The 20881-nt window shown below is 39.2% G+C and overlaps 3 protein-coding genes across 6 annotated transcripts; all 3 read right to left on the reverse strand.

Annotated features, from left to right (window-relative positions):
- Window positions 1-2463: 2463 nt before the first annotated feature.
- LOC134083343 (B-cell receptor CD22-like) lies at window positions 2464-6323 on the reverse strand. Of its 4 annotated transcripts, none has more exons than XM_062539669.1 (8): window positions 6260-6323; window positions 5348-5692; window positions 5007-5258; window positions 4636-4845; window positions 4456-4552; window positions 4332-4350; window positions 4026-4243; window positions 2464-3529 (listed from the first exon to the last, which is right to left on the reverse strand). In XM_062539669.1, the coding sequence occupies exons 1-8, from the start codon at window positions 6315-6317 to the stop codon at window positions 3403-3405; spliced, it is 1326 nt and encodes a 441-aa protein (XP_062395653.1). In that variant the 5' UTR covers window positions 6318-6323; the 3' UTR covers window positions 2464-3402. The 4 variants fall into 4 exon arrangements, with proteins under 4 accessions (XP_062395653.1, XP_062395644.1, XP_062395635.1 ...); XM_062539660.1 differs by having other exon boundaries at window positions 4651-4908; XM_062539651.1 differs by having other exon boundaries at window positions 4636-4908.
- Window positions 6324-11496: 5173 nt separating this feature from the next.
- LOC134076949 (B-cell receptor CD22-like) lies at window positions 11497-15178 on the reverse strand. Its single transcript, XM_062532267.1, has 9 exons — window positions 15166-15178; window positions 14475-14544; window positions 13795-14139; window positions 13266-13517; window positions 12706-12975; window positions 12499-12583; window positions 12362-12401; window positions 12102-12175; window positions 11497-11665 (listed from the first exon to the last, which is right to left on the reverse strand). Exons 2-9 carry the CDS (start codon window positions 14527-14529, stop codon window positions 11632-11634), a joined length of 1155 nt encoding a protein of 384 aa, XP_062388251.1. The 5' UTR covers window positions 14530-14544; window positions 15166-15178; the 3' UTR covers window positions 11497-11631.
- A 488-nt stretch (window positions 15179-15666) lies between these two features.
- Window positions 15667-20379, reverse strand: LOC134083485 (polymeric immunoglobulin receptor-like). Its single transcript, XM_062539809.1, has 7 exons — window positions 20294-20379; window positions 19575-19944; window positions 18054-18383; window positions 17877-17915; window positions 17468-17557; window positions 16910-16965; window positions 15667-16492 (listed from the first exon to the last, which is right to left on the reverse strand). Exons 2-7 carry the CDS (start codon window positions 19870-19872, stop codon window positions 16268-16270), a joined length of 1038 nt encoding a protein of 345 aa, XP_062395793.1. The 5' UTR covers window positions 19873-19944; window positions 20294-20379; the 3' UTR covers window positions 15667-16267.
- Window positions 20380-20881: the final 502 nt, after the last annotated feature.

Here is a 20881-nt window from a genome sequence, read left to right on the forward strand (position 1 = left end):
GGGGAACTGGAACAATAAAATAACAAAGTTGCAGGATCATGTCACTGCTTTTTTGGCCGTGGCTCTGAACTTACATGGTGTGATGTTCTGCACTATACTCACACCAGACATTAAGTTGCCACAGTTTAGAAGGAAAATCTTCATAATTCTTTAGTGCACATGAATAATTGCCCTCATGCTCGACAGTCACACTTTGAAAAAAGAGTTTGCTGATGTTTGTCCCTTGGCCAGATAAAAGTTGTCCGTTCCTCTTCCACACAACTTGGACATCTCGATTGCATGTGTTGTCACAAACAATACTTGTGCTTTGTCCTGTGATCACTCCCTCGGGACCTTTAACCTGCAAATCTTATGGAGAAAACCATTGAAAATATGAGAAAGACTTAAAGGTGGGGCAGGATATGTTTGGAGCATGCTCTCTGAGACATTTTTTTTTACCATATTGGTTGAAATACTCTTCACACCCCCATTGCAACCAATTCATTAAAGGTTTTGACACAAAAATGAAAAGCTTTAGTGGCCTCTAGAATGAACAATCCAGGAAAAAAACACTATCCAATCACACTGAACGGACTGTTAACGATGATTGGATTCCGAAGAATCTATCAAACTGCAATCTGCTCCTCCCTCCCGCTCATGAACAAACATTGCACGTTCCTGTACTCTGGAGGCTTGACTTCGGGGGAAGTCTGAAGAAAGGGGTTGGGACTTTTGACCTGTGTATTTTCAAAAAGCAGCTTTGCTGGAATATTTTTTCCAGGATCTTCTACCCTACCTTTAATGGTATGACATTAATAACAAGTGCCTCTTTCCCCATCCTCTGTAATTACATGTATTTTCAAATAGATGTTGTGAAACCCAGAACTGCAAAACTACCCTTATTAATCTTCATTTGTAAGCAGCAATAGAAACCATCAAATAAACATGAAATCAGGATGATGTATGCTCTCATTACCTGTGACTGTCAGATTTATTCCAGGGGCTCTGCTGAATGCATTTTTTCCTTTAAGTTTGATGCGAATATTGTATTTGTTGGAATCTGTCTTTTTGACATCATTGAATAGAACAGTACAATTCCTCTTTGAAGAGTCACCATACTCTACCCGACCTTTTAATTTATCTTTTAAAGCAATATCCTTTTTTTCATTGTCCTTATCAGTCCAGTAGACTTTCTCCGATGCTTCATGAGGGGAAATAGTGAAAGAACATGGGATGGCCACAGAGGAGCCCGTTGGAGCGCAGACAGACTCATTCTCAGATGAGATGATCACTCCCCGGTTCAAACCAAATACATCTACAAGGGGACCAACAGTCAGTGAACAAAGCCAACCATAAGCATATTCTCTCTCTCTCTCTCTCTCTCTCTTTCTCTCTCTCTCTCTCTCTATCTCTCTCTCTGCCACACACAGACACATTCATTTTCTGTTGCTGAATTGGTATACGACAGACACATATCATACATATACATAGACATACCGTTGCATAGCATATAACTGTCCCAACTATATCAAATCAAAAATGTCCACAAAAAGTCCACAATACCTGGGGCCAAGACCAGAATGACAGTAACACAAATTGCAGCGCACTTGGTCATCTCTAAAGTCATACAAAGTGTCAGTTGACAGATCTGCAAAGCCAAGAGATTTTTTTTATTATTATTATTTACTTTAAATCATTATTTAATAGTATTGATAGTAATTAGTGTAATGATTTGTGGTTGCATTGTGAGAGTTACTGTACTGCTATCAGCCAAGTTATATAAAAAGGAAATTGAACAAATATTACTGTATAGTATTCACCTTACCGACTGTTGGTGACTCGTGTGTGCTCCTATTAAGACGTGCAAATGAATAGAGACCACCAAGGTGTGTTTGTGTGTGTGTGTGTGTGTATGTGTGTGTGTGTGTATATGATTGAGCAGGTGGAGGAAGTGAGACAACCACAATTACATTGAGAGAGTGTGTGTGTGTGTGTGTGTGTGTGTGTGTGTGTGTGTGTGTGTGTGTGTGTGTGTGTGTGTGTGTGTGTGTGTGTGTGTGTGTGTGTGAAAACCTGTATTACTGTAAACACACTATATACAGTGAGTGTGTTTGAGACTAGTGCTGATTAAGAGGGACATGCTAAGGTCACTATCACATTGTCAAATCTGTTTTGTTCAAAGGGTTACAGTCACACAGGTCACTTACATAACTATTGTAAATAATGCAAATTTGATGTTAATTTAGTGTTTTTAAATATTGGACTATTATAACTCACGCAGCCCCCTGGTGTTCATGAAAGCTACTGCTCAATGATCTACTGTACTTTGGTGTTTTGATCTATTGGCAATATTTGTAATGTTTTTAATAAATGCAATATTAATATTTTGTTCAAATTATGTCTTCTAAGAAGTGTACTGTATCAACATGTTTGTTAGAACATTGTACGGTAAAGATCGATACAAAAACCAGTGAAATGATGATGTGAAATCACATTCAGAAATTGAGAAGACTCCTTCTGAATAATTTATTTAAGAGAACAAACAAACAAACACAAGAATAAAACTTTAGCGTATACTAATACAAAACCACAGGGTTGGCTTATACCAAGACATAAGTTACAGTATATTAAAACACATGTACACATATTGTTTGTAGAGATGCACAGAGTTTTCAGGCACATGCTGAAACACAGAAGACAATGTATCCTAAGTACTATGAGGATAAAGTAGAAAACCTCCTACACCATGCCATCTCTCATTATGTTGCTACCAGAGAATGTCTAATAAGGGGAGAAGGACCACTAGCGAAATACTTCCGCATGGTACTGCAACTAGAGGGCGATCGCGAGCAAGTGATGAATGAATTGGTAGCAATGGAGCTGAACCCCCCAGTACCGCATTTGTCGTTATATAATTTTTTCTCCTAAAATTGCATTAATGCATGCGATGCAGGATAACTTGACTTGACAATCAGCTGACCAATACAATTTTCAATATGTGTTGTTATTCCTAAAAACCCTTTCAAAGTTTTCATGTCACGTGACACAAGCGAACCACTTTACGGCCATAGACCTAAAAGAAGGTTCAGCTTCACGACGGTCGTAATCGGTCGCGAGTGTCGCGAGCATCCATGAGCTAAATGCTAGCATGTTACAGGGAAAACGGCCCATCCTATGAAAAGCAGAAAGGACATGAGTGACTTTTTATTTCATTTCCAGTGGAAAACCTATACTCAGGTAGCTACTACGACAATGTACATTAAGAAATGAAGTTGTCAACTGTGAAAAAAACGAGTTCTAGCCGCTTAGCCCCATAGACCACAATTCATTTATCACTTGCTCGGCAACGTCCCTAGCGGAATTTCAACAGATTGCAGGAACAATCCGGTACAATGGAGTTAATAGGAAGTGGACCGGCTCTCCCTAAAGGGGCTCTGTTGCTACAGACATCCTGGATATGGCCTTCTTCTGTTTGTTCTGCTTAGGCTCCTTTATGGCTGGCACAGTAGAATAGATGGTGGTGATCGCCTCCTCTGGTTGGACAGGGGGACTGCAGGACAACATCAAAAACAATCACAGTGCTCAATGAGAGTAATACTGTCAGCCACATGGACACAACGGGCATGTTTTGAAGGAGAGTACCAGACTCCTAATGAATACAACAGTTCCATCTTAGACAGCAAAGCACATTCCTTTGCTCTGCTGCATCAAACCAAAAGTCAACTAAACTAACCCTGACCAAGCACTGATCTTAATTCTCACAACATACAAAACACATACTTGAGCAGTACACATACTAAATTATAATAAGTGCCCAAACAACCCAATTTGAGAAATAGTTAGGATATGATTAAAGCAAAAGAAGATTTAGATTGTGTGAAATGTAATGTTTGATTCAAGGTGATATCTGAGGCTTCAGATTTCAGAAATGATAGTGCAAAACAGGGTATACAATGTAAGATCCAGGCTTTTTTTTCAGGATTTCATTGCATGTAAAATGCTGTATAAGTTCAGGCCATCTCTGTCCAAGTGGAAGAGGGACTGACCTTGACTCTTTTGGTCTGCGGATGTGCACAGTGACATACTGGACCTCATCCTCTTCCTCTTCCTCCTCCTCCTCCTCCTTCTCCTCCTGCGTCTGAGTGTCTTCGGTCTGTCCAGGGCTGTGGGGCTGGATGGTGGAGTACTGTGTATCATCCTCTGGTGCTCCTGCAGCCTCAACACTGGGGGAGCCAGCTGCTCTTCTCCCCGCAGATATCTGGAACTGAGTGTGAATTATACAGTACAGTCGTAAATAAATATAATAGTCTGTTTCTGAATGCCTTTTTGGCTATACAGAAAATTATACTTACCTCTTCCTTAGTCTGGCCTCTAAAAGTCCATTGTGGAAAGGAAAGGAAAACATTGATTAATTATTTGACTATTTGACTGCTGGGTTGGTAGAATAGATTGAATTCACTAACATTTGGGACACACCTAATCATGTGAATGAGAGTGCATGAGATGCCCACAATCGCAGCTACAATGACGCCGACGATGACAAATGCAACATAGGTTTGGTTTTCTGGTAGGACTGGAAATAGATGCAGGAATAAAGAAAAACATAAAATAACTGCTGAGTATTATGGATAGGGACTGCATGATGGCATTTTCTACCTTGTTTACCCATACCTGTGATGAGCACAGGAAGTGAGTTTCCAGCACCAATGTCATTCCTGGCCTCACAGTAGTACTGTCCTCCATCCTCAGGCCTGATGTTAGTGATGCTGTACTGCTGTCCTGATCCTACTGGAGTGGACTCATTCACCTTAAACCAGGTGTAGTTCTCCACTGGTGGATTGGCATCACTGCTGCAGGTGAAATTCACTGAATCCCCCTCAAAAACAAGATGAGATGGGTTCACTGAAATGGAGGTGTTCTTTGGTGCAACTTAAAAGGAAGAAAATAATGTTGCAATAAATTACAAATTGAATCACGTTGATGCGCTCAATACCCATATTTTTGCTTCATGTTGTTTGTGTACTTACACATGATGGCAAGGTTCACTAATGGAGATGAATGTTCCTCAAAACCCTTCAGTGTACATGAATAGTCACCCTCCTGTCCAGTATTGACATTGACGAGGATGAGGTCATTATCATTTCCTTCTTGAAAAGGTAACACTTCTCCATTCTTCTTCCAAATCACTCTTGGGTTACCTTCCGATCCACAGGACATGTTGCAGATCATCTTCACATCAATTCCTTCAGTCACTGGCCTGGGAATCCACACAGAGAGGTCTATGTAGAAAATATAAATTATCAATAAGCACAGGAGTTTATTTACATGACACGCTAGTAATTTACCAAATATGACGCTGTTCCTTCACCTGTTACTGTCAAATGCAGTCCAGGTCGTTGAAGCCATTTTTGGTTTTCATTTTCAGTAATAATTCTGGGGTGATACTCTCCTGTATCTGCAAGCTTCACCTTTCTCAGGGTCAGTGTGCAGATATTGCCAATATATGTACTGTTCAAGAGTCGATCCTGGTAATTTGGGTTATCTAACAGATTGTTGGGCTCTATATTTGGTTGAGGATGTATGGTCCAGAAGAGTTTAGTCACCCTGAGATTGGGTGGATGAGTGAATGAGCAGGGCATGACCACTGAGGATCCACTCACAGCACATATGTGGTCATGAGTAAAGTTTACGTTCCATTCCTGACAAGAAAATCCTGCAATTCAAAGTACACAGGCATCATAACTCGACACATTCTGAATTTGTTCTGGTCATTCGTTATTTTACGCCACATACTGTATGTGGTCATGGGTAAAGTTTACGTTCCATTCCTGACAAGAAAATCCTGTAATTCAAAGTACACAGTCATCATAAAAGCACTATTCTGAACATGTTCTGATCATTCATTATTTTACACCATACTTTCATTTGTCTGATTTCTTTCTCACTGACAGTAATAGACATTGTGAATATAACACCACTAGATACTGTACCTAAAATGGTGGTTGTTGAGTGGTTGTTGTTAGCACTATTTCCCACTCAAGTTCTCAAGAGTCGAGAACAGTATGCAGCTGCAAAATCGTTGGTCGGTTAATTATTTCAATGTACCATTAACTATATTGGATCATGGAAGTTCATTTTTTCTGTCTTTTTTTCGGGGAAAGTCATTGAATTTTACACTTGACACTCGAGTGAGAACCCTGTAGTTCTACTGAGCAACATTAATTTCCTCTTGGTTGAAAAATAGAGTCAAAGGTGCACATTAGCATGTGAAAATGTTTACCTTGGATCAAAAGCACAGAGAAAACCAAAGATATATAGCGGATATATTGCACCATCATTGATGTGGCATCTGTCAATTAGCATAAAAAACATTGAATCAGGTACAAACGGAATGAAGTCAAAAGTTCAACAGGGCAAAGGAAACAAAAGACAGTTTCAGTTCAACAGTTTCAACAACATGAATAGTTTTCAGGTGGCACAGCAAACAGTATTAATGGTAATTGAGATAAACAAAAAGTATGGAGGGGGATCCTTCAATTTCACATTGTGTAGAGCACTATGCTAGGTCTGTCTGGCCAATATGCCAATGAAGTCAATTTGCAATGTCACTTAAAAAACAGGCACGCAAATATAATCACTAATCCAACATAGGTGCATATTTCTTTGGAATTGAGTACACAATTGCTTTTAAGTCCTTTGCTACACTTCTGAAATTATTTGGCATCTCAATGGGCTATGAAAGGCTCTTATACACTTATTTTCTGGTGGAGCCAAGTGTGTTTGAACCTGCCACTATTGTTGAGGTAATTAATGTCTTCGAGGACCTGGTTTGATGTTGCACCTAGTGAATCAGCATGTTGCGCTAAAAAAGGATGTATGTTTGTTATTATTTTTATTATTGGGCAAACGAGATATTCAGTGTGAAGATGTAAGGAGTCAAACATAACAGAAGATGCTGTTAGAACAGAGTTAACACTCCACCGGAAAAAAAACAAGCAAGCACACTGAGAGCCTGTCGTGCAAGTAGCCGATTGAGAAGGGTCTACTGTTAAAGAGGCATACAACATTAACACTGAATCAGGTACAAACAGAAAGGTTAAAAAGGGGGTACTGTATGTAATAGCATGTTGATTTGACAGGGTAAAGAGACTGTTTCAACAAGATAAACAATTCCCAAAGCATTTCTGGTGGCACAGAAAACATCTTTGAGCTAACAGGAACTTGGAAAATGGGGTGATTAAATATTTTGAATTTGACATTGTGTAGAGGACTATGCTATAGTCTAATGCAGTTTCAGTGTAAAGTATCTGTGTTTGTTTCCAACAGTTAATTGGAAATTGTCTTTGGACAGATTAAAGAGTATATAGGATTTAGAGAGATGATATATCTACTGTATATTTCTTTCAGATTATACTAACAATAGCAAAATATGCATACAAAATAGTTTACAGATATCTCATTTTGTGATTTGACATCATGCGAAATAGCATGTGGGTGAAGTTCATGTTGATTTGACTATTAAACTTTGACTAGAGCACACTTTAGAGACTAATAAACACACCAGTTGGCAGGTATTACTGGACTGTAACATTGCACTGTACAGTTAACAGATTGTTTCTAAAGTAGATTAACCCCCAACATTTTCATGTCTGTTAAAACTAAACAAATTGAACACAGGAAACTTGCAGATATGCCCACACACACACACACACACACACACACACATACACACACACACACACACACACACACACACACACACACACACACACACACACACACACACACACACACACACACACACACACACACAAACACACACACACACACACACACACACACACACACACCCATATGCTGTATTCAGAGTGCACTGCTATGTGGGTTTATAGCATCTCCTCTAACCACGCGGGGGGAAAGAAATAGGTTGTGGTACAGAATGGCACACTGGTGGGCCCGAGATGATGCAAAAGGAGAGAGAGTGGCTTACTGAAACAGGCACAAAAAAGGCCATCTAAAACTTGTATTGCACAAAAACATCGTACTGTTATAAACAGTAAATATATCAATATTGTTATGGTTTATTTAAATGTCTGTGCTTTAGAAATGTTATGTTATATAGATATTTTATATAGGATATGTTAAATAAGATATTTTTTCCAATAACCATTGTTTTTCATGTTTGCCTCAAAGCTGACATGTGTAGCACTCAGCATCATACAGCGTTACCATTAACAAAGTTCATTTTTGAAGGGTTTGTATATAACATGCCTCAGAAAAGTTATCCCGCTAAGGAATTTTGTTTTTAATAAAAAACAGTGATTCTCATTGCTCCTGGAACGGCAAAGCATATTCTTAAACGCAAACCGATATTTGTTTTAATCTTTTTCCAAAATCTGTTAAGATTTTTCTGTAAACCAGTGGAAAGCCACACTCACCATGTGTTGCCGGCAGCAGCAGCAGCGTCAGATGAGGAAACGTGTATGTTGATGCAGCTTTTAACCACAATGAGCCGACATGCTTGCATACGACTCAAAACCTCTGACAAATGACTGATGAGCTTGCGCGCGCACCTTCCACAATCTTTTATCCATCTTATTTTTTGTAAGCCTGTCTTGGTAACTCTGTGTAATTTTTGATCAAGCCGATGAAAATGCAACTCTAGTTCTTATTATTACTCTTGTTCACCCACTTTTTGGAGACTACGGCTCCTAGAGTGTTCGAGCTATCGACACGGTTCCAACTCTAAAAATTCAGGCCCAAATTAAGCCATCCATGTGATTGTCATTTTGTCTCTCCCTTTTTCTCTGATAGATCTGAACAGAGCTGAGGGATTAAGCTTGTGCGTGGTTTGTGGTTGTCCTAGAAAGATCTGAAGCCTTAGTGCATGTGTCTGTACTGTACCAAACTCAAACTTCGTCCCACTTTTCTAAGCATGTTTTTGCAGATCCTTTTTGAACAGCCTCAGATTGAAACAGCTGAAGCTGTTATGAGTGTTTCCTTTTTCATTGCATGTGTTTTTTTTATCTGACATTTCTTCTTCTCCTTCTTTTAATTAACTCCTTGCCTACACAAGCCGATGATAATTTCTTGAGGACATTAACTTTAAAGTTAATGATTGTGTGTGTGTGTGTGTGTGTGTGTGTGTGTGTGTGTGTGTGTGTGTGTGTGTGTGTTTGTAAAATATCAGCTGTGATAAAAAAAAAGAAACTTTGATCAGAGACACAAACTGACACAAATGAGGCACAAAGTCCAAAATGTTGTGTTTTTTTATGGATTGCCAAAACACCTCCACCATCACACCCAGGTACAATGCAGTCACCATTTCAGTACTGCGGATGGCCACATTTCATACCCACTGTTGCATATCCAGTGGATACTCTCATCTAGATTTGTCCATTCAGTATTCAGCATGAGAAACAGTAAACAGGAGAAAGTAACATTTCATTGACTTTCCCTGTTCCTCAAACAACGGTTTACTTGCTCTCTGCCTCTGTTCACTGGCTCCATTGCTACCTTGTTCTAGCCGATGCCTGGCGTACAGTATATGTTTGCAGTGCAGTAAAGCAATGTGTTATGTTGTGAGCATGATCGCGAGGCTGCAATCTCTCTCTGAGTCCAGCAGCCTGAACACAGGAAACTAGCAGAAATGCCAACACACAAACGTAAACTATATGCACTGCTATGTGGGTTTATAGCATCTCCTCTAACCACGCGGGGCGAGAGAAATAGGTTGTGGTACAGAATGGCACACTGGTGGGCCCGAGGTGATGAAAAGGAGAGAGTAGCTCACTGGAACAGGCACAAAATGTCTGTCCAAAACTCATCTTATTATTGCAGCAAAACATCTTATGTTTTCAATAGATGTAAAAGTGTGTTAAAACACTTTAAAAAAATAGTACAATTATGCAGTATATCACTATTGTTGTGGTTTCATTAAATGTCTGTGCTTAACAAATATATATATATATATAAACACAGATGTTTAGTATCCTACGTCATACAGTATTTTTTTCATCTTTTTCCAAAGTCTGTTATTTTTTTCCCCTGTAACCAGTGGAACGCCACACCTACAGTACCATGTGTTGCTGGCAGCAGTCGTACCCAGCGTCAGATGAGCTGTATGTTGATGCAACTTTTAACCACAATGAGCCGACATGCTTGCATACGACTCAAAACCTCTCACAAATAACTGATGAGCACGCACGCAAAAATGCATGCGCGCACACACACACTGTAAATAAAGTATGTAAGTAAATCAAATATTCATCACATCAGACTATATTTGTTCAAAATTTAGTCATGCAGATCAGGACCCCTGTAGGCCTAAACCATCCATGTAACTGTAACTGTCTCTCTCCTTCCTCTTTCTCTCTCTCTGTCTGAAAGATCTGAGCAGAGCTGAGGTATTAAGCATGAGTGTGGTTTGTGGTTGACCTAGAAAGATCTGAAGCCTTGGCCGGAGGCCTTGACCATATACTGAAACGTCACTCTACTTTTCTAGAAATGTTTTTACGCAGATTGTTTTTTATCTTTTTATCTACCCTTACTAGATTGAAACAGTGCTGTGGTGAGTGTTTCCTTTTCTATTTGATGTATTTTGTATTACTCTTTTAATGAAGATCTTCACTTGCTGCTTGTAATCTCTACATGACATTTACTGTAATTACATGAAACTGAGTTTATGTGGGGGGATGGGTGTGTGTGGGAGGGGGGGTGTAACACATGTGTCAGGAGGGAGAGTGTTACGTTTTTCAAAATGTTTAACATCAGTGGTTCAGTGTTCATGAAAAGGTGATCAAAGACGCATAAGATGTAGATATAGATTTTTATGGACTACATTGTGTCAGGTCCACCATCACACCCAGGTACAATGCAGTCACCATTTCAATCCTGCAGATGGAACCATCTCATGCCCACTGTATCCAGTTGATACGTTCATCTGATTGTCCATTCAGTCATTAATCAGTGCATCAGTACAAGCTCAGTGGTGAAGCAAGCAGGAGAGAGTAACATTTGATTGACCTTTTGACCTTTGCTTAAATGTCCCGTTGCTCATGCACTTTATGATCTGAACTTGTGCTGTTGTTACATCCATATGTCTTAACATATCATTTTAATGAATTTGGAATGAATTTTCATCAAACCTGTTTTGTCAAAAAAAAAATATTTGTAATATCACAGCAATGAGTTTAGATTATTTTTGCTGGACAAAATAACTGCAAAAAGAAGAAAATCAACATCAATCTAGGATCTGGATCCAGGTTTCTTGTTTTCTGTTTCCTGACATGATGTGTCTGTCATGTGTGCCATGTTCCATTGCCCTTTCCAAAATTTCATCTGTTCCTGCATTGCCTGGTTCAACCACTGATTTGTATTCATAAACAAATGGTTTGATTCTACAAGAGATTAGGAACTATTGAAAACAAATCTGTCAACACATTACATAATTTTAACATCTGTTGAATTCTACTTTCATGTGTGTTTATTTTGTCACATTGCCACCCGTGTAGATAGTTCATACTGTCTCCTCTGGAGGATAAAAGGTCAGGGTCCGTCTTCAGGTAAGAAAGGAGACTCACCAGAGAGCAGCTCTGTGGTGATTGACAGTAGCATATGTGGTTGTGCAGTCCCGTTTCACACCTCTGCTGCTCAGAGAAACAGCACCTGTGTCGCCATCAGATATCTGGATGTCAGTAGAGAAATACAAAATCACACTTACTGTAAAGTTCAAACGAGTCCCAATGCAAGATTTATCTATGACATTCAGTTGATATTCATACGTCAAAATGTCCCCAAACATCCTCATTGCTGCTCCTCCCTCTAAAATAAAGGACATATGAATAAAGACAAAGGTAAATAGATAACACAGTGACTGGTTTATTGAATGACTGAGACAGTCAGTCACTGATGGGCTGAAAGTCATATGACCAAATACTTTCACAACAACTTCAAACTACATTAAATGTTTAGTTCTATGTTTGGTAAACATAATAGCCTACCGTAAATATTCCGACAAAACATCTCAAGAACGCTTCAACGACAGAGCAATTTCTCTCACATCCCTGTTTCCCCAGAAAGTTTAAAAGATCAGGGTCTGTCTCCAGGTATGTTACACTCACCTGTGCACGGGACTGATGAGTCGGACGCTAGCATACTGGGTAGTGCAGTCCTGAGCTTTGCTCCCCTCAGAAGTCTGGAAATCAGTAGAGGGATAAAGAACATCACATTAGTCCTAATCTGAATAATGAAATTCAATTCAAATGTTATATCAAACAAACTGTAAATGTATAGTTTCAGATTTCCTCAAAATGACCAACAGCATTCTAAAAAAAGAAATCTATTACATAAGATCATCTTCAAATGTATTTGTTATTCATACGTCAACATGTCCTTGAGGGTCTTCGTCGCCACTTCTCCCTCTAAATCATAAAGTTAGAGAACAAAGGAAACATGAAATACTCATCAACTGACTGACAGAGACAAGGGGTCACTGCTGGAATCTAGCGCTCTACCTACCTAATCCAATGTATTGTGCAAGACAAACTCACAATTCCAAGAATAAGGATGCCAATAATGACAAATGCTGTATATCGTTGTCTTACTGAAAGAAAGAATAACAAACATGCAATACACATGAGGGAGACACATATAGAGTAACAGTAGATACAGTAGATCAATAGATACTGTATGCTGTAAATAAACTAACAAAATAGAGAGTGATACCGATATCTGTAACTGTAATGGACACAGCAGTAGAATTCTCAGCTCCATGTTCATTCCTGGCCTCACAGTAGTACTGTCCTCCATCCTCAGATCTGATGTAACTGATGCTGTACTGCTGTCCTGATCCTACTGGGGTGGAATCACCCACCTTAAACCAGGTGTAGTTCTCCACTGGTGGGTTGGCATCACTGCTGCAGGTCAGACTCACTGAACTTCCCTCCAATGTTTCACTAGAGGGACTGACTGATACTGAGGTGTCCTTGGGAGGAACTTGAAAAGAAGGCAACAGCATACTGTTATTCCCTCATGTTATATAATTAATATGCTTGACTATTGACCTATGATCGATAGTGCAGAAATGTACTTCTCAGATTAACTAATTTTACTGAATTGTGTGGAAGGAGCAGGCTTCACTCAGTTTCTTATTTCTTTTCTAGAGTGTTTGGTTATGTATACCATCAAAAACAGCCATTTGAGAAAACCATTGTATGCAAAGTGCGGCCTTTTTTTCTTATTTAGCTAATTTTATTTACATATTGCATTCAAATAACTGTACTTACACATGACTTTAAGATCCACTGTGGCAGATGGGTGTCCATCAAAGCCCATCAGCGCACAGGAATAGTCGCCATCCGCCTCAGTACTGACATTGGTAAGGAGGAGTCTGCCATATGTTGTTTGATCACCAGAAACATCTTGACCATTTTTTTTCCATAATACAGTGGCATTGTCCTCCAATTCACAGGAGTTATTACAGCTCACCTCCACCTCATTGCCTGCAAGCACTGGCCCGAGAATCCAAACAGAGAGGTCTAGGAAGGATAAAAACACCAGTGAGCAACAAGCACATGAATATACAGTGGGTTATACATTTAATTGGCCGGTTTAATGCAAAATTCTCACACGCGAATCACACATATTTTATTTGTTTTTCTCAAGTGAAGCTGCAATGACCCAAACAACCACCAAGTGGCACTTGTGAGCAGGGTTAGAAATGTCAGCATTTAGCACTAGCCTATAATCAAACAATCCAAAAGTGTATTTGGATGACATTGTAGAGGTTCACATTAAACAAGTCTCTGCCTTTACCTGTTACTGTCAAACGGAAGCCAGGTTGCTGCAGCCATTTTTCCTTATCTTGTTCAGTAACAATCCGTAGGTGATACACTCCTGCATCTGCCACAGTCAACTCTCTCAGAGTCAGTGTGCAGTTGTTGCCGATGTCTGCACTGTACACGACTCGATCCTTGTATTGTGGGATATCTAACAGGTTAGTGGGCTCTGTATGTCTCTGAGGATTTATGGTCCAGAAGACTTTGGTCACTCTAAGGCCAGGCGGATGCATGAATGAGCAGAGCATGATCATTGATGATCCTCTCACAGCACAGATGTGGACATCAGTAATGTTTATTCCCCATTGTTGACCAAAAGTGCCTGAAAATTATACATCACACATCACTGATGTCATGTGCATTTTCTAATAAAATAAAAGCTAACTGTATGGAACATTCATTTTGCAAGTGCTATTGCCGTTTCAACATGAGCTTTGTTTTCAATTTTAAGTGAATAAAACCCATCAAAAGAAAATCAGAATATACTGTATGAAATGAAGACTTCACACATTACAAAGGAAATTCAAGGAAAATCAAGTATTTCAAATAGAAAATCTAGTCTAACACATGTCTTTCCTACCATATGCCTCAGAGTTAATCCAATATTGCAGCCATAATGTTTTTTGAAATCTAAAATATCTTATGTGCAATGTTTACCTTGAATCAGAAGCAGACTGAGGACCACATACTTAGGTGGGTGACTTTCAGTCATCTTTGACGCATTACCCTGTATGAAATCACAGAAATGTTTATCAAGGTCGTCCAGGAGATGGCACTGCTAAATTACTGTAAACAAAGCAGTGGGTACCACCGCATGTTACTGTATACATGCAATATACACACTGCTAAAGCTGAGGTAAAGTGTGTACTATTGATACACTTCTTTCCAATAGACTGATTAAGCTATTTAGATTCATAAAAATGTGTATTTTAGAGTAAGTATAAACACTACATAAAGGTTACAATTAAACATACTATGGGTTCATTACCTCACAGTCATGGTACAACATTGTCAAGTGTTTTAGAACTAATTTGTTCCGATAAAACACATGCATCAGATTTGTTTCTTCCACCTTTTGATGTAAATTAGTTCAATTGTGATTAATGTATGTCTTAACCATGCAAATACCATAGTATTTGATATTTTAGCGAATAGTGTGCTGTACCAGATATGTTTAAAACTGGCAAATAGTGCATAGTATATTAAAAAGGTGAATAGCATACACTTTAAGCATGGTGATCAATTTGTGCAAAGTGTCTAAAAAGGTTAATATCATATTGTATCATATACGTTTTAACATGATGATCGATATTGAATTTGTTTAATGGAGAAGACCAGTGTACTTACCCTGTGCTTTCTGCCAACATGACCAGAGAAAGGGTAGAGTAAGGAAATGCAAGAGAGACTAGAACATGTTGCACAGTACTGTAGGTTTGTGGTTGACACAGAAAGACAGTGGGCAGCATTGCCTTCTTGTACAAAGGTGAGCATGAGCTTTTACTGTCCTTACACTTCATATACTTGTAACCAGGCAAACCTTTCAGTCAATATGATGCTGTCTAGCTGCTTTGAGTAGAAGCATGCCTTCAAGGTAATAATAGTGATTTATTGCACTTTTTAATGTATTGACTTCATTGTACAGTAAACCTGTTTCAGTCAATCTTAGTTGTAGAGGGTATACTGTGATCAACCCCAAATGTTAGTTCATAGCCTTGCCTATTTTAAGTGGTATACTGATATGGTGATTATTTTTAAGTGGGTTTATTTTTATTTTTTAAGGGATTGATTGTACTTTTATTGACTTACAAAAAGCTTCAGCTGTTGAATGATATTGAACAAACAGAGAGAGAGAGAGAGTCAGGTTTAATGACACCATTGCACAACACACAAAATGTACACAAACACATAAATGTTATCATAAAGAAAAGCAATGTTGTACGTCACTAACTAATACACAGCATACAAAGCACATGTTACAGTCTACTTACTTGTTTTTGGCAGTTGTCATTAATATTTCTTATTCAACATTCGACATTGATATTCATATCAATGTCTTTTTAACATTGCACTGACCATCACAATCCAGCAGGGGGCACTACCATGCCTCCTCTCAGGGTTCTTTGTTGGCCTACGCTGATGATACGCTAGTCTTGAAGCCACTTATAAATATGTACATTTCACCCACTGAAAGGTCGTCAATGTAGAGCTTCAAAATAAGGTTTCAAATGAGAATTTTAACAAAATTAGATAACAATGGTGAATGCTCTCACCAGTATGCGTTAATCAAATAGTTTTGTTTCAAAACCTGCTGAATACGACCCTTTTCCTGGTCTGAAATATCAATTTGAAGGCAAAAAAAAAAAAAAAATGTATAGGAGCCTGTTAAAAGAAAAGCTCACTTAAATGAAAAGTGATCAGACAGATTTAGAGGGTTTTGCATCTGAACTGTTCATAAAGCTTCAGCCATTGGTTCAGGAACTAAGGTGAGGTACACAGCGTCCTCAGCCTGAGAGGGGCTGATCTTCAGGGCTTCGTAGACGTGCTCAGACTTGCCATCGGTGGGTGCACCCGCTGCCTCGTGATCTCCGCCGTCAGATGGAGTGGCGTCGGGGCGGAGGTTCTGGTAAACCTGCTGATTCTTGGGGAATGGATCCATTGCCATGGCGCCACTAGCCTTCAGGGGTGGACAGCAAGTCAAGACTGAGAGACTATCAGGGACTACTCGCTCAGCAATATCGCCCCAGACACAATGGAGTGTTAATGTAAACAGGAAAGAGGAGAGGTGTATACAAGCAATGTGTTTTTTTTAAAAAAAAATTTAGCAAAAACATACAGTCCAAAGCATGATTTTAGCGCCTTAAAGTATGGGACAAAATTGCCATGCCTTGGTGAGGTCAAATAGAAATAGCAACGTGGTAATGATTGTTAACCACTGCTGTAGTATGCAGTCCTTTTATGAATATTATCATAAATAAGTAGTTTCATGAAGGATGATTGTATGTTATGAATGTTGTAAAGCAGGAATACTTATGTCTTTATACAATGGCAGTGTTTTTAATGGTTGCTATGAGACCGAGACCTTTCCACTTACTGATGATGGAGAAACAGCATTGTCTTGACGTGCAGCCTGACTGGCAGAGAATTGAACTGTGGATTGAGCAAACAAGCTAGTAAGGTTGCTTCAGACTATGTTTCCTGTTGTGTGACGCACACTAGAATTATGTTGTAATACTGCATCATCAATAGTCTCATCTTCCACAGCCCAAAAGTCTTATTAAAAAAACATATGATTCTTATCAGGCACACATCCTGCCATACAACGAAAAGTAACATAACATTGAGTCCCAGGAGGATAGACGCTGATATGGATCTTGCCACACTTGTGTAGAAAAGTGTATCACTGCACACTGGTTTACATTTTTGTTGGATTCTATTGATGACTGCACATCACCAACACCTGGAAATCCGAAGGCTCTTGTAAGTACAGAGAGAGAGAGAGAGAGAAATACAGGAGTGTACAGGCATGTGAGAATAAGATAACCATAGAGAGAGAGAGAGAGCTAGAGAGAGAGAGAGGTGCATGTGAGAATAAGATAATGAGAGAATACAGTAAAAGAAAGAGCACCAGGAAGAGACACACTATCCTCACCTCTCCTCCTCTTCACTCTGTGCCTGTACATCATGACTCCAAACAGTATAGCAGCCACAATCAAGATCAAAACGATGATCACAGCCAGTGCTGAAAATAAAAACACAATTACATGGGGGCCATTTGGGGCTTCATGGTACATCTTCAAACAACTTCATTTAAATGTTGTATCTTAATGTAACTGCAACATTGAAGACTCCATTGTAAAATATTATTAACTTCACTTTACGTTGCAGCCAATAAGTCAGACTGAATCACTTCAGTAGAATTCAGTGTAGACACATAGAAGTAGGAGAAATAAATAAAGATGGAGGGGGGGAGGCAGGAAAAGCTGGAGAGTGAGTAAAAAGAGAGAGAGAGATAATGAGAGAGAGAGAGAGAGAGCACAGTGGATGAGAGGAAATCTCACCAGGGGACAGTGTTGTGGGTGTCAACCTTGGAATATCCCCTGAGAAAAGACAAGAAATAGTATGACCTCATCATACATGTACCTCAGACCGAGTTGCTTTAAAGAAGTGTTGATAGCCACATTTACAAGTGGACTAGGGAAAGCAGAAGTTTTTAAATCTATGGGAAATTTCCTTACCTAATATCTGCAATTTCACTTCTGTTGTCATGGCTATCCCTCCAAGATAACCCCCGGTTCTAAAGCCACACCAGTAGTTCCCAGTGTCTTCCGGGGTTAGCTTCCTGATGGTCACTGAAAAGACTTCTGTGTTGTTGTCTTTGGCCACCAGAGAATACCTTGACTTTGGCTGAGGAGACTGAGATGACACCAGCTCGGGGCAAGCAGACATGTCCCTCTGCCTGTAGAAGTACTTGACACTGCCATTAGTGGTGGGTGGGTACGGGCAATCGAAGACGATGTCACCACCAACATAACCTGACTTCACGATGGACTGCATGTAAAGTGGATCTAACCGGTGAACAAAATAATTGAAGAACAAATTCTTGGCAGTAGGCCTAGGGGCCACTGGGTTCAATAAAGCAGAGCATTGAACAGTAACTCACATCACACATCTCAATCGTTCATGATTGCTGCGCTCACACTGAACATTCTATTCACACTGCACGCTCAAGAAGGCCTATATACTGCATAGTGTGGAGCATACAGTATTTGATACCATGCTAAAGTTGCCTAAAAGGAGGAATTAAAAAAATATCATTTTACAATTGATCTTAATGTCTTAATTAAAAAAATGAGTAAAAATCAAACCACTCAGGACACCAATTTTCTTTGTGATTGAAGAATGTAAGAATGTATTGTAAATAAATAAATGTTTTTCCTTAAATGCTAGGGGGCATACGTTTTGACCCTATGTTAAATTCCCATAGGAGCAGGAGGATTGATGCTCAGTGAGCTCAATGCAAATCAAATAATAGGCTAACTGGAAAAAAACACCATGGCAATCTCTATGGTGAAGGGTGATGTGGGGCTATCTTAATTCCAAAGGCCAGGGGAACTTTATCAGGATGCATAATATCCAGCTGGATCCATGAAATAGCTGGTCTTTAAAAATATATATTCATAAAAAAAAACATTAAAAAAAAATCCTTCTGCTCCTATGGGAATTTAACATAGGGGTCAAATACTTATGCCCCCTAGAATTTAAGGAAGAACATTTATTTATTTACGATACATTGTTCAATCACAAAGAAAATTGGTGTCCTTAGCAAATTGGTGTCCTTAGCGGTTTGATTTTCACTCATTTTTTTTTTTTAATTAAGGCATTAAGATCAATTGTCAAATGATGATTTTAGATTCTTCTGTTGGATTCCTCCATGTGGACTTACAGTATGATCTGAAGCTGACGACTCATAATTAACGATAATCCATAGAGAAACGATTTTGTGTCTAGTCATCTAACAAATAAAAACAGATCATTTTTCATGCTCATGTTCCTTTCCCATGAGAAAATAGTTCTCACTCACTCTGTGTCTGTGGTCAGGTGTATGACAGATAAGAAGCTGCATGTGTTACTTCTGCTTGCTTTCACCCAGCCTAGCATGACTCTACCGTTTGTGAGGTCTGAGTAAATCAGGACTGGAAACTCAAATTGTGCAGGGTCTGCCTGGCTTAGTGCAGTGGCGGTGGGGGCAAACTCACCTGGATCCACTTTCAGTGTTGTTGTAGTGTTCACGTAAACATTTGGAGCTGTCTCTACGATACACCTATATTCTCCAGAATCATTTTCCGTGAGTCCAGTGATGAGAGAACGGAAAAGTCCGTTCCTGTTGTCGGAAAGAGAAATTCTCTTGTCAGTGGGATGAGAGATGCCGCTGGATAAGCAGGATGTGTCGTCAGTCTTGCAGAAGTACTTCCTCTGGAGTCTGTTCTCCGGTCTGTAGCTGCACTCGAAGAGGACGGCTCCTCCAACGAAAGCTTTCAGTAACGCGGAACCCATCCCTAACTTTGAAACTATAATGACAGAAAAAGGTCCACATGTGCAAGTCTTCCCATAAAAATACAACTGGACCTGCAAGAGATTGATGGAAATATACGCATTTAATGGACATTACAAAAACAAATGCTACATCTTCACACAGACAATATTTAAGACAACAAGTAATGTGTAATCGGGCAACAAACACCTTCATAAATCTTTTGTTGTATGCATTGCTACATCATTACACACTTTACAAAGTACACTCTTGTCTATAAAATAAATGTGTTCTGTTTCAGTTACAGCAATAATGTCACAGCTACATAAAATCCGCTGTGACATTATGACTGTAGGCTGCATGTGAAATCCATTGTAAGGTTGAAACAAAGCACATTTTCAAACAGCAATGGAGCATAACATGTTAAAAGAGTTAGTTGTCTACCTGAGCAGATCTGAATAGTGTGGAGGAGGTGATGGTCTGGGTTGTTGACTCTGTCCCTTCTTAACGTACAGTAAGTCACATCTGAGCAGATCTGAATAGTGTGGAGGAGGTGATGGTTTGGGTTGTTGACTCTGACCCCTCTTAACATCACTCACATCTGTGGTGGCCAGGGTTTGCGTCACCGTTTCCTATTTGCTCATAATGATGGAGTTGTCTTCATCACTCTTCCCCTTTTTTTCAAGCTTGTAAAGCTTTCACAAACCTCAAACTAAACTCAAACACATCTTTACTCAGCAGAATTGTCACACATTTGTATTGATATCATTTACATAACTTCATGGGACTACAGTACATTATTATTATCTGTCCTGTTTTTATTCTGTTTTCTTATTAAATACTATTATTACAGCTGTATAACAAGTGTATAGTGTTATCGTCTTTACAATAGCTTAGTATTGCCTTAACAACAGGCTTGTATTTATGTAAAGCACACTAAATGAACCATTTACCTGATTTGTCTATATTTAATTTTCAAATTTACACCCACATACTGTATCAACAAGTGTGAGTTGTATATGCAATGGCTTT

The sequence above is a fragment of the Sardina pilchardus genome, chromosome 1, assembly GCF_963854185.1.
Source record: "Sardina pilchardus chromosome 1, fSarPil1.1, whole genome shotgun sequence".
Lineage (NCBI taxonomy): Eukaryota > Metazoa > Chordata > Actinopteri > Clupeiformes > Clupeidae > Sardina > Sardina pilchardus.

Coding starts and splice junctions, on each gene's coding strand:
- LOC134083343 (XM_062539651.1), bottom strand. CDS start 6,317: ATGATGGTGCAATATATCCGCTATATATCTTTGGTTTTCTCTGTGCTT. Junction 5,259..5,347: donor ACTGCATTTGACAGTAACAG/GTGAAGGAACAG, acceptor TTTTCTACATAG/ACCTCTCTGTGTGGATTCCC. Junction 4,553..4,635: donor CACAGGTATGGGTAAACAAG/GTAGAAAATGCC, acceptor ATCTATTTCCAG/TCCTACCAGAAAACCAAACC.
- LOC134076949 (XM_062532267.1), bottom strand. CDS start 14,529: ATGACTGAAAGTCACCCACCTAAGTATGTGGTCCTCAGTCTGCTTCTG. Junction 13,518..13,794: donor CTTCCGTTTGACAGTAACAG/GTAAAGGCAGAG, acceptor TATCCTTCCTAG/ACCTCTCTGTTTGGATTCTC. Junction 12,976..13,265: donor AGTGGATCTTAAAGTCATGT/GTAAGTACAGTT, acceptor CTTCTTTTCAAG/TTCCTCCCAAGGACACCTCA.
- LOC134083485 (XM_062539809.1), bottom strand. CDS start 19,872: ATGGGTTCCGCGTTACTGAAAGCTTTCGTTGGAGGAGCCGTCCTCTTC. Junction 17,916..18,053: donor AGTGAAATTGCAGATATTAG/GTAAGGAAATTT, acceptor GTCTTTTCTCAG/GGGATATTCCAAGGTTGACA. Junction 17,558..17,876: donor ACCCACAACACTGTCCCCTG/GTGAGATTTCCT, acceptor TTTTATTTTCAG/CACTGGCTGTGATCATCGTT.